General features: G+C 48.8%; 1 protein-coding gene across 1 annotated transcript; it reads right to left on the bottom strand.

Annotated features, from left to right (window-relative positions):
- Positions 1 to 482: 482 nt before the first annotated feature.
- Positions 483 to 11,853, bottom strand: LOC119402463 (uncharacterized). Its single transcript, XM_037669623.2, has 2 exons — positions 11,653 to 11,853; positions 483 to 1,056 (listed from the first exon to the last, which is right to left on the bottom strand). The coding sequence occupies exons 1-2, from the start codon at positions 11,665 to 11,667 to the stop codon at positions 520 to 522; spliced, it is 552 nt and encodes a 183-aa protein (XP_037525551.1). The 5' UTR covers positions 11,668 to 11,853; the 3' UTR covers positions 483 to 519.
- Positions 11,854 to 13,367: the final 1,514 nt, after the last annotated feature.

Below are 13,367 nucleotides of genomic sequence, written 5' to 3'. Positions count from 1 at the left end.
GTAATAAAGAAAAAAAATTCGCGTAGTGAACTTGTTGTTACGTCTGTGTATTCTTCTCGTCCATGACACTCCACGCAAGATTACCCGAAGTTGATGTCGTAATGTGACCTTATGAATTTGACCGCTATTAACAATGGGCACATAATGTGGTAAAATGAACACGTTAGTGTCGGTTACTACCTTTTCTTTGCAACCTTTATTTTACTATCTGTGGTTAGTAACAGTAACAGTTACGAGTTGCTGCTAGTAACGGCAAATGTAGTACAGTTAGCACCCTTGCCGTTACTATAGCTGCACTTACTAATAGGGTAGTAACATATGTGACAAGCAGTTACTATCCGAAAGTTAGCAAGTACTACTACCTCTTTTTAAGAGTGTAATATTGGTCTTGCTTGCGAAGAAAATGCCACGGCTACTGTACGCCTTTAACTCTCAGAATGGCACGCAATGAAAGCTCGAAACCGCAGTGGTACAGTCATGCGGTGGTAATAAATAGTTTATTGTGGAAACGTGTAGCGGTCAGCGTCTACCGTAGCCGGGCGCAGCTACGAAACCCGCCTGCTGCTGTCCGTGCTGCTGGAACTTGCCGGCCGTGTGCTGGTTGAAGCCCCCTTGGAAGCCTCCTGTGCCCGAGCCGTATTGATTAAAGCTGGTCTCCTCAAATCCCATTTCGGTTCGGTAGCCCTTGGTCTCGCGGAATCCCTGCACGTTCTTGTGCTTGTTCTGCCCCTCGAAGGCCTGACTGCCCTGGTTGAAGCCCTGCGCACCCTGCTGGTAGCCGTGCTGCTGACCGCCCTCCACGTGGCCATAATGGGCGCCGCCCAGCGGTACCTGGGGCCCGCCGTGGTTATGCTTGTGGCCACGCAGAAGGGAGCCGATCCGGCTGGGTCGCTTGTTGTGCAGGTGTCTGAGCAGCTTGCCCACACCCAGGATCCGCCCGTCGACGCCTTCCTCCTGGCCGGCCTCTGCGGTGGCAGGTGAGGGGGGCGCTGGCTTGACTGGGTCGGCGGCTTCCGACCAACAGACGACTACAGCCAAGAGAGCAGCCAGGAGAATCTGTAATATAGGGAGCGCCTTAGTCATTTGCAAGTGGTCCATCAGGGTGCTAATTTGGGCCGATTGGCACATGCTGATGAGTCTGTGCTGGGCTGTCTTTCACCGCTTAACAAATGTAAATATCATCGCTCGGCGCAAGAAGCGCCTTCCTGTGTGGAAGCTTTCTTGAATGAGTCGCTAATTCTATGGTGAAATAATATTTAAATGAGCGGATTGCGCACACCAGGAAGTGAGCTACCGATCTTTTGATTTCATCTTTGTGCTTGCGCACTACGAAACGCTCTTCAAAAAGAGGCAGATGGCCACACGTGCTGCGATGTGCTTATAATCAACCATAGCGCCCTTTCTTCACATTGTTGCAGCCTGAGCCTATATCGTTAAGACACCGTCTCATTTTCCCGACGTATTGTTTACCACATGACAGGGATATCTGGTATTAATTGATAATTTAATCTGCAACTGTTCAAATGCTTGGCCAACGCTTTCACTATTCTGAACAAGAAATCAACTATGCTTCCTCGATGCTTCTCTGCGCATGCCTTAGTTGTTCCATTGCATATGCATATATAAATTGTGATCCGGCTTCGAAAATTTACATTTCCTATATAGCTTAAGGCTAACGAGAGCACAGGCGAAAGCGTATGCTCTGTCGATTGCTCTGTATGTCCTGTCTGGCGTCCTCTGTCGATTGCATTGTCCTCTCCCCCTCCGAAGCTTTCTGCACGTCACCCGGTTTTGCACAACCTTCGGGATCGGCCCACCTTTGAACAAGCGACGATGTCAGTGATGTCACCCGAAGATTTCAGATGACGTCATAACATGATGTCATCACGTGCCATCATCTTATGGCGTGATCGCATGATCACAGCCCCACCGTGGCCAGGGGCGTAGGCAGAATTTTTTTTCGGGGGGGGGGGGGGGGCACCTCCATGATCTGAATGGGGGCCGGGCAGGGAGTGTGGTCTAGTGCCATTTTGTGCTCTGCATCCCATTGGAGAAAAAAAATTCGGGGAAGGGGGAGAGCACGGGCCCGGTGTGCCCCCCCCCCCCCCTCCCAGGCTACGCCACTGACTGGAGGATACAACTTTATTCAAAAGAAATTTCATGGGTTTGGAGCTGGCCGCTTGTCTGCGGCGACCTCTGCCCATGCAATGACTGCTTTCTGCAGTTTTTCGTCGGGGGACCGTATTAAGGTCTCCCATGTCGTTTTGGAGGGAGCTGGCAGAAGCTCTCTGGGTGGGGGAAGGCCCTCGCATTCCCAGAGGATGTGACTTTGGTTTGCTAGGGCATTTCTGTCGCAATTTTTGCATGTTGAGTCAACCTCTCCGCCTGTGAATATCGCTAAGCGGTGAGGAGTGGTTAGAGTGTTCGTTTGGATTCGGCGGAGGACAGTGGCCTGCGCTCTCGTGAGGTTGCTGTGCGGTATGGGGTATAATCTCCTGTCATCTTTATACATATTTGTAAGTTCGTTATAGGAGGTCACTGCCTCTCCCATCGGGGGGCCCGGTTCCAAGGACGGCGCGACCCGGTTTGCTAACCCTCGGGCCACTTTATGCGCCTCCTCGTTACCGGGGTTTCCTGAGTGAGCAGGGACCCAGACCAGATTGATTTCGATTCTGTCATTCTGACTGAAGTTTCTCAGGACCCTGGCTGTATTGAGTCCCACACTTCCCCTTACAAAGCTGAGAATAGCGCTCTTAGAGTCGCTAAGGACAGTGTGGGTAGTTGGATTCATAATGGCCAGCGCTATGGCCATTTCTTCGGCCTCCTTGATTGATGCGGCTCTAGTGGAAGCCACATTTACGATTTTAAGTTCTCCGTCCACGGCACTCAGGGTGTATGTGTTGTGTCCCTGGTTGGCGGCATCGACGAAGACCGCGGTTTGGTCTTGCTTGTGCTTTTCGTTAAGCCTATCTGCTCTGGCTTTTCTCCTGGCGTCGCGTCTGCCCGCCAGGGTGTTTTGGGGTATTGGTTTGATCTGTAGGTGTTGTCTGATTGCGGGAGGTAGTGGTGTTCTGCCTCCCGTGGTGTGTATGGGCTGAATTTTCAGTTTATGCAGAATATGTAGTCCCGTCATCGTGTCTGAGAGTCGTGTTATTTGTGCCGCGCTGCTAAGCTCGAGGTTCGATTCCCGGCCACAGCGGCCGTCCGGAGAGCTCACGCCATCGGGAAAGCCTTTGGCCTACCGGTGCCTACGTGGGCGGAGCCACCGACTCTTTGCCCTCAGGCCGTAGTTTCTCTGGACCAAAAAGTTCTTGCCATGCCACGTCTCATGACTTCTACTACGGCGAAGACTATATATATATATATATATATATATATATATATATATATATAGAGAGAGAGAGAGAGAGAGAGAGAGAGGGTGTGGGCATATAGCCACTGCATTTCATTGCGCAGAATCCGCAGAACAGTGCCCTCATCGACTAGACTGTGTACGGCATGGACGACATGTGGATAATAATAATATCTGGGGTTTAACGTTCCAAAACCACGATCTGATTATGAGAGACGCCGTAGTGGAGGGCTCCGGAAATTTCGACCACCTGGGGTTCTTTAACGTGCACCTAAATCTAAGTACACGGGCCTCAAACATTCTCGCCTCCATCGAAAATGCAGCCGCCGCGGCCGGGATTCGATCCCGCGACCTTCGGGTCAGCAGTCGAGCGCCATAACCACTAGACCACCGTGGCGGGGCGACATGTGGATACGTAATTATTAATACGGCACTGATATATATAATCCATAATTCGAAATTTTAAACGGTTATTATTCTGACGTGTTGATATCTTGAATCAAGAACAGCGACTATCAAAGTACACCTCAGGGAATTAAGAATGCATGCAGTTCCAGTGGATACCATCACACACTGATATCTCGGGCTCCTGCGGTGTCAAAGCACAGCCTTGACATCGCTCACTATGCCAATTCGACGACGTTCGACTGTTTATGCGCCGTCACCTGCAGCGCTCACATCCGGATGAACGTGTAGTAAAAATGTCACCAGCTCACTACGAAGCGCGATGCATGCTAAGGCGTCCGTATAACCACTACGCTATGTACGAGTGAACACGCGCTGGAAACCGGAGCGCGGCAGGCGCATGGCGTGACCTTGCGCGTATTCCATTGCGCGTGCGCAAGGTCGCGTTGTGCGAAGTTTTTCTTCACTGCTCGGCACGTCGGCGTATTCCAGCAGGCACCTCCACTGCGATTAATGCAACCATACAACTGTTCATCTAAACAATACTGCTGTATGCAATGTCACGCTGAAATGCCAATAGTGACACAGAATGAAGTGGCAATGTGGAGAGCAAAATAAACCGCGTCCTTGCAATATGCAGGAACAAAAAATCTAAGTCAGTCGAGGCTTGCAAAATGTAACTCTATAAGAAAAAAAAAATCATTTATCTGCAGAAAAGGGTTTCATTGCCCAAGTGCGGGAGATGAGGCCTTCCCTTCGCCGAAACCTCACTGCACTGCCAAATGGCAATGTGATGTCAGGGATCTCGAAGTGACATCTTGTATTTGAGCACATTATGGCGACGCAAAACCTACGGAAGCTATAGGGATCTTTACCGTTCTTTTGGAATCGAATCCCGGCCGCGGTGGCCGCATTTTCGATGGAGGCGAAAATGCTTGAGGCCCGTGTACTTGGATTTATGTGCACGTTAAAGAACCCCAGGTGGTCGACAGTTCCGGAGCCTTCCACTACAGCGTCCCTCATAATCATATCGTGGTTTTGGGACGTTAAACCCCAACAATTATTATTATGTTCTTTTAGAATAAGGGGTGTTCGAATAGTGAAAATAGTAAAACTGATCGAATCGGGCTATTTGAGAGAAACGATCCCTATACTCCATTTCATACATCAGGTGCAACGCTATAGGGGCTAGCGAGACTTCTTGCAGCGTTTGCACTAAGAAATAGTTCAATGATTTTACCACCCGTAATGAGATTTTTTTTCTTTCGGTTTTGGACTGAGTAATAAATGAACATGCTTTGGGCCTTAGAAATAAACAAACCCCGTTATTTATACGGTTGTCAATAGGTTGTTCTAGATTGCTTAGCGTCTCTTTATTTTGGCATCGTGACCTCTGCAATTAGTTCCGGTAGCGCGCAGCCGGAGGCAATCGCGGAGGCCACGTTTACAACGACGCAATTCAAGCGCTAGACGCGCGGACTTGCACATTTTGCTCACCGAACTTTTTGCATAGCTTGATGCACCTGATGAATGAAATGGAGTATAATAGCTAATTTCTAAAAAAATGAAATAAATATTTATGTGTACAGTCTGTATCGCAAAAAATGGACTTCTATGTACATTACTTGATACTTGCAAGATAAGGGCCAACAAGTAAGGGAAGCACGCACTTAAAAAACAGATTCGCCGCTTTCGCCCATCTTGTCCATATTTTGCAAGTAGGCCATGCTCTTTTCCATCACGCTGTCAGGGCATTGGCCAATGATAACGGAAGCCGATGGGAATCCAAGATATGTCCACTGATCGGCCATCAACCACTGCTGGCAGGGTGCCTTTCATATGTTCTTCACGACTGATCGGTCGGTTGAAAATATTACACTCGGGTGCACCACCGTAGTAATGAAACACGCATACCTGCTATCTTAGACGTCTTTATTGTCTCTCACGAAATTCTTAGAGCCTTTTTTTTTTGTGACTATCGCAATGACAACTACAGTGAAACCTCGGTGATACGAATCTCACGGGACCACCAAATTTATTCGTATCATCTGAAACTCGTATCACCAGAAAGCATGGAAAATTGGCATGCGACAAAAGAAACCTGGTGTACATTTTCATTTATTGTTTTTCAGGCCCGCAGCGACGCCAGGAAGAACCCTGAATGATTGTCAGTTAAGTGTTTGGATGTCGGCAATCATACCAGCACTCGTAAATATACGGCCCGTAGGCGCGTATTTAATTAATGAACCAGGTGCGTTGTGACCCGCGACAGCTGTAGCCCCTTCGTAATTTTAGTATGCTTTTTTGCATGACACCGGAGTACTGAAGCGAAAGAAGCGCTTTGACGCGATGGATCAAGGCCACAAAATTACAGAACCACGGTCCTGTGTTATGATTTCGTTATCGAGGAGGTGTTGGGGATGATTTTGGGAAATTTACGGCCGTGCCCGCACAAGTGCGATCTCAACAGTCGCGCATGTTGACGTTGTGAGGCCTGACTCCTTCGCCAAGACCGTCCTCGCCTTCTTTCGGTCTTCGTCCACCTTTCATAGGATGTCTGTTGCACGAGGCAGACACGTGGAAACACAGTACAACGACAGCAGCCCACGTCGAAGCGTTGGGAAAAAAAGCACGGCGCTAATGTCCTCTGTAATCTAAACGCGAAGGCACACGGATACAGATAAGAGCCTCAAATATTCGCGCACACAATCTCGGAGGCCGTGACGCGCCTGTGAAGGTTTATTCTGACCGTAAGACAGACAGACAGACAGACAGACAGACAGACAGACAGACAGACAGACAGACAGACAGACAGACAGACAGACAGACAGACAGACAGACAGACAGACAGACAGACAACGAACTTTATTGGATCCTGAGGAGTTACAGACAGGACCCCCTAACGGGAGGCCGTTGTAACCGCTGGCCGCGCCCACGTAGAGGACAGAACGCCGTGACGCTCCGCCCTTTCCTGGGCCCTTTGGATAGCCTGGGCTTGCTTTCGGAGTGCCGTGCTTCTGATGGCATCCTCCCATTCAGCTTCGCTGGAGAGAAGGGTTTTAGGCAACGCGGGGCATCGCCAGAGCATGTGAGCCATGGAACAAAAGGTTTCACTGCAGTCGGGGCAACCAGGGTCAACGTCCGAGTACATCTTATTGAGGATGCCCCGCGACGGGAAAGACCCCGTCTGCAACATTCTCAGAGTAGCTGACTGAGCTCTGCTGAGTTTCGGGTGAGGAAGAGGATAGACGGGTGAGGAAGAGGAAGAGGAAGAAGGTTGTTAGGCGGCGTTTGTGGTGTCCTGACTTCTTTCTTGTGGCCGTGTTTGCACGCCCTGTCTTTTTAGAATGAAGGATAGACTCTCCTGCCAAGTTGGTAATGCTTAGTGACTTCATTAAATGTCAGAAGTGGATCATTCCATAGAGTTTCCTGAAATGACCTAGAGGGAACTCTGGCGGTGCGATCGTTCAGCCACCATGGGAGTGATGGTAGAGTGTACTAGAAAATGATGGGCAGCATAGAGTTCTTAAAAGTATTGTAGGAAACTCTATGATGGGCAGTACACGGATTTGCCTAGTCTTCGTGCTTGTGGGCTTCGAACGCACTTGTGGCTTTGTTTGTTGCTATGTTTCGGTTTTCTTTCGGATAAAAGAATGGATCGTTGTGAACTTCGTGACCAGATTTGAATCGGTGAGCCTAAAGAAGTTAAATTGGTGAAGTGAAACTGCTGATTTTTGCTAAACTTCGTTTTGCGACAAAGCGGATGCAGGCGACGCGGAGCCAAACGGAGCCGAAAGAACGAAGTTTAGACAAATCCGTGTACTACCCATGATTCCCATGCTGGCTGAAGCGCGATGCATTGCAGCTCCCATAGACACTAGCGCCAGAGTTCCCTCTAGTAAGTATTGTAGGAAACTCTATGGATCATTCTGCTGAGTCCCTTCCTGCCCCTCCGGAGCCTCCAGACCGTCGCGGCGCGTGAGTTCTCGCGCACGATCGTGTGACCGTAAGAAAAGTGTTTTTCTTACACCGTGATTCTGACGATTTGGCGGTGCGGCGCGCATGCCCACGCTTGCGTTCCCGCGCTCGCACGTGCTTGGCGCGTCTTCCGCGACAGCGCGGACAGCACTTCTTCGTACCTGGGCGCTAGCGTACGTTCTATCAAACGTCGCTGGGTGAAAATCGGTTCGCAACAACCGTACTCCATTACCTTGCAGGCCAATGGGCCTTGGTCGGGACCAACGAAAATTTCGTATCACCCCGAAATTCGTATGAGCTGTTTGACGGCACTTGTATGACAGCATGGCCATGGGGCGAAATGGATTTCGATGACAGGTGAATACAGCCGTTAACTGAAGTGCTTGGACCTGCTAGGTATAGTTCGGACGTTCCCGCTGCAACGCTACGTAATCCACGTAACCAACGTACAACAACAACCGAAATTTCAACCTTCATTGCGTGAATATTTTTATACTAAACTTCACGAATACAGTTAAAACTCGATTTAACTAAACCAGGGTTTACGAAGTTCCCGATCTAACGAAGAAATTTCCATTCCCCGGCAAATACCCATAGGGTTCAGTGTTGACATCAATTCGAATTAACGAACTAACTTGGCTGCCAAACCCGATTTAGCGAAGTTTTCCTGAAAATATTCAGTAAGCAAGCCGCGTTTTTCTTCTAATTTTGACAGAGAAGTGTTTTTCTTCGAGCATGCGCAGTAACGCTATCGCGTTAAAAGATCTCGGGCGCCCTATATGGTCACTACCCCAGCTTTATTTTGACGAGTCTGCACTTCGCACCCATGCACGGGACAATGGACTTGGCGGTCTCTAGCTCGCTTACCTGGATGGTGGTGGGGGCAGTGGTGGTTGCTTTCGTTATACTTAATGTTTATGTGACAGATAGCACAGATCCTCTCTACTAAACTTTCTCGCTCGGCCTCCTCTCACAGTCACCGCATTCGTTCTTTGCGACTTCGCATATCGGTAGCTTCACGTGACCGTCTACCTGGCCTGCATTGCCCGGACATGGTGCCCCCTATGTCCGGGTGGCATGGGAGGCTCCATGTCGGGGCTGCTCTCGGGCCGCCCTCGCGAACTTTTCACACGCGCAGGCATGGGTTGGCGGCAAAAACAACGCCATGGTACCTTTCGGGTGTCGCTGTACGTTACAATTTTAGATTTCGAAGGATCGGAAAATTCCTGTCTCGAATTTACGAACTTCCCGATTTAACGTTCGACTGCAGTATATATATATATATATATATATATATATATATATATATATATATATATATATATTTTTTTTTTTTTTTCGTGGTACGAGGTTGGCAGGTCTGAACACGGGAACGGTGCACTTTATCATATGCACGTATGGTCGGTTACAACCTAAGAATATATCCATGCTCCACCCACAGCCACCACTGTCCCACCCAGAGAGAATTCGCATAGACGTTCCATCCAATCGCATCTGCTTATTTCCATGACGTCAAGCGCTTTTCGCGTGTTTCAGATAGTTAGTGTTCCCATACAGGCACAAGTTCTTGTAGCTGGTTTTAACTCTAAAACTTGAACGTCTTGGCAAAATTCATCAGACACCACTGCTTAGTCAAAGGCCATACTTTCGGTAGCAAATACCAACCTTGTGTTTTCGATGTTCGTGGTATGTATACTACTTACGGTTCGAAAGGAAGCCAGCTTGCGCGACTCTCTCGCATAAGTGATTGACAAGCGCGCTCCGGTTTTGCGGGCGGAGCTTGTATTTATTCTTCGGTTGTAACCGACTGTTCGTTGAAGGAGGTAAGCGAATTACTACAGCACCACCCATTGTTCTAAACAATAGCATATATGCATAATGAGGCAAGAAAATAATGGCTTTTGCCTGAATCAATGCAACAAACTCGTTACCTGTCTGCAAGATATACATTCTTATTGAATCACTGAAAATGAATCAGCAAAAGTTACCTTCCTCATTTGCACGACCAATGTATAATGTCGCGGCTCGTTTGCGGCAGAATCATTCGGAACAGTACTTGCATCGTTTTTATTTTTATCCCTTAAACTCTGAAAAAGCTGTTATCCATTTTATTTGAACAGAATATTCGTCAGGTAGCTTAATCCTCGAATCGAGCACGAATCGAATGGCCAGAAATATTCGATTTGCATTCGAAATTTTTAATACTCGCGACCTACTATTTACTAAGCAATGCAGTTATTAATTTGTAAACTGAAGATACAGCCTATAGTCGACAAGCTCGAGATCTATATGGCGTAAGGCCACGTCACAACCAGATATTTTTTTTTTTTCGGGCTCAATCTTCGCCAAAGCTATAGAGTGGCCGCTATTCTCTTGCATAAGCGCAACTTAGTAGTGTAGATTAGCATAATATTCGTCTTTGGCGCAGCAGCGGATATCTATTGCCGGTGCTTGGGAATTACGAGTGCTAATGCTAGCTGGCTGTGCTGTATAGACGTGCTATACGCAACGCATTTCATAACGAAGTGCACACGTTTATACGACAAGCGCCAACCAACGCTCGCACAAGGAAGAGACACGTATAGACAGGACGTGTCTTCCCTCTGTGACTCTGTACCTCGTCCTTTTGCGAGTGTTGCTTTACGCTTGTTAAGATGTCTCGGTTCGGTTATCACCAACTATAGCTCAAATGTCTGCTTTGTATACGGTTAACCTCTGAAGCCGAACGTTTCTTAATTTAATTTGTTGTGGCCACGCACCGGCAACATGCATCTGCATGTATACTGACAGTATCCAGCTGTTGTATTATAGTTTTCGGCTAAGTGTCCTCGTAGTAATTTGACTGTATAAAAAAACTAGTTCTGTCAAAGCATAACACAGTTTTTTTTTTTTTTCCATTAGTAGGACCTAATTTCGGAATGGAGGATGATGTTCACTTGACATGATGGCGAAACTCTGCGAGCGAAACGACGTAAGGCCCTGCTGTGTTGAATGGCTGTTCGTGCCCAACTGGGGCTTCTTCTCGGCGGTGGGGGAGGGGGGGGGGGGGGAGGGTTGACCATATTTTATGCATGTTCGTGCGTGCGTTTGTATGTGTGCGCGCATATATACACATGCAAAATTGAAAAATTTCGCTGTTGGACACCATTGGCGTAGCCAGTGGTGTCCAAACACCAAATCAAGATCCTGCTGACTCCCCGTTGCTCTGCTGAGCTTGATCATAGGCGTGCGCAGGGTTCCCCATCAGGAGGGGGGGGGCAAAGGTTCATCGCAGGCCCCCCCCCCCCACCCTACTAAGTCAATGTACGGGGCAGATTTTGCGGCCCCTCCCCGTCTTGGGTGACTGGAAGGGTCAATGTAGGGGGCAGATTTTGCACCCCCCCCCCCTCTTAGGTGATTAGGGGGGGGGCGCCCTCCCCCCCTTCCCCCCCTGTGCGCACGCCTATGAGCTTGATGTCGTCGGTTCGACGCCTGCCGCTACGGTCTCATTTCGACAAGGTTCGAACAGCAAAAAATACTCGCGCAAAATTTAAATGCGTGCTAAAGAACCGCACGTGATCCAGGGCCCCCGCTATATACAGCGTGTCTCATATTCAGATCGCGGTTTTATAACTTAAAAACTCAGAACTTAACTGGATTTGCGATTTCCAATGAGACCGCGTCAAAGCTTCAGTCGCTGCAACGTTAATGTTTGACGCGCTTGTTATACCTATTGGGTCTTCTCTGATCAAATCTACTTCAAACTTATTTAAACTGACTCTCGGTAGAACAGCTGATTTGTCACTTTTAAACTTTCCAGTCCAGAGATCGCCAGAGTGCCAGGAGGGAAGCCTTTATTCCCTAAATGCGTCACTCAATGAGCCTGCATGCAGTGCCGTACGTGAAGTGGAGGTGATGGGAGAAGTAGGCGCACTCACCGTTCTGCCGTTCATCGTGACGAGTCTTGCTTTGTTGGCAGAGCAATTCTGAAAGTGCGTTTCTTCGCGCTATCTCGGCAAGTGAGACGGTGGGCTGGACATGCGCCGCATCTTTCATTATAAGCCGTCCATGTTCGAACCGGTTCGGAAGCGCCGGAGGAAGGCCTCCAGGCGCCCAGCGCCGCCTAGTCAAGGTCGAATGGTGTAAACGGCTTATTCTCCTCTCGTATTTTCGTCGCTACACATCCCCTCCAAAGAGGCATGCCATTTCGCACGTGCCGGCGAAGCCACCGTCAGCGGTGTGTTTCCGTGGCGCTTTCTTACTAATATGTGGTGTTTGCGCAACGGTTACAGAAGCTCACAGGACGGCCTCTCTTCCTCTCACTTTCACCACTTGGTGTGGCGTCATAAACGTCGAAACTAAACACGCACGCTCTTCAACGTCTGAGTCAGCACAGGCAACGACGGCGCGTCGCCCGTTTCTTCCGCGGAAGGGCTCGCTCGCAGGATATTCACGACGTGACGTCTTCTTTTCTGGGAAAACCGCGACGGCAAACAAATAAACATAAGCATATGTGTGCCCTCGCGCTTGCAAATTGGCGCGCAAGTGAGCAGAGCGCTTACAGCGCACAAGGTTTTGGGAAGACAGTGAAGAATAAAGCGCGCATGAGGTGAAGGGGCTGGGACGTTCTATTATTTATTTATTTATTATACCGCCGTCGCCTGATAGCGTCAGTGTTGTAGGGCTCAGCTTTGAGGCAGAGAAAATGATGCAAGTCATCACTGTATGCACGGCGTGAGTGGAAATCGGCGGACTGGAACGGCCGTGTGAGCCCTTCTTGTACTTTCCCTCTCACCCTCAAACCCACCGACTACTTGCGATGTTTCTGCCTGAACGTATGCACTATCACAGGACGCGTTCGTCTTTAAGGCGATTTCGCCTGGATATAGATTCAAATTCTCGGTGCCTCCCATTTATCCTGAAGACACTCTTCAAATATTTCATATACTACCTCCTGTTTAAGCGAGGCCTTGTTCTCTCTAAGTAATTTCGTCGGGGGAATCACGGACATTTTTTATTATTATTTCAACTGGAAAAATATTGAAACCCGAGGACGTTTATTCGATAGGAATACCGCTGAGGGTGTAAACGGACCTGATACACAATGTAACTACATAATCACTTCATTATAAAGGTAATATCATCACATGAGTGATTTCCAAGTGCGTGTATATTGTTACTGGGAGAATATATTTACAATATATATACAGAGAATAAACTCAGCGGCTGGCAAGATGGCTCCCAGCTTGCAGGGTCTGTTAACGTCGTCCTCTTTCTTGTCTTCTTCGTTGTCCTTTTCAGCCCGTTACATTATTTCCCGGCAGCTGAAGCACCGACCCGGTGCTCATCAGGAGGCAGTCGAGTGATAGGGCTTGAGCCGCGTAACATGAACTACGTCAGTGCGAGGGTGAACGACGGTGGGGTCACTAGGGGCGATTTCGTAGGTGACGTCGGTCACCTGGCGTAAGATGCGGTAAGGGCCTGAATAGCGTGGGAGTAACTTCTCGGAAAGTCCCAGACGGAGCGTGGGGGACCAAAGCAGAACCAGATTGCCGGGTGCGTAGTAGACGTCACGATGGTGGGCGTCATATATACGCCTCTGCTTTTCCTGCGAGTCCGCTAGTTGGCGTCGAGCAACTTCGCGCGCCTCTTG

The sequence above is a fragment of the Rhipicephalus sanguineus genome, chromosome 1 (genome assembly GCF_013339695.2).
Source record: "Rhipicephalus sanguineus isolate Rsan-2018 chromosome 1, BIME_Rsan_1.4, whole genome shotgun sequence".
Taxonomy (NCBI): domain Eukaryota; kingdom Metazoa; phylum Arthropoda; class Arachnida; order Ixodida; family Ixodidae; genus Rhipicephalus; species Rhipicephalus sanguineus.
Note: the sequence above shows the minus strand (reverse complement) of the source record. Positions and strands in the feature narration are given on the sequence as shown.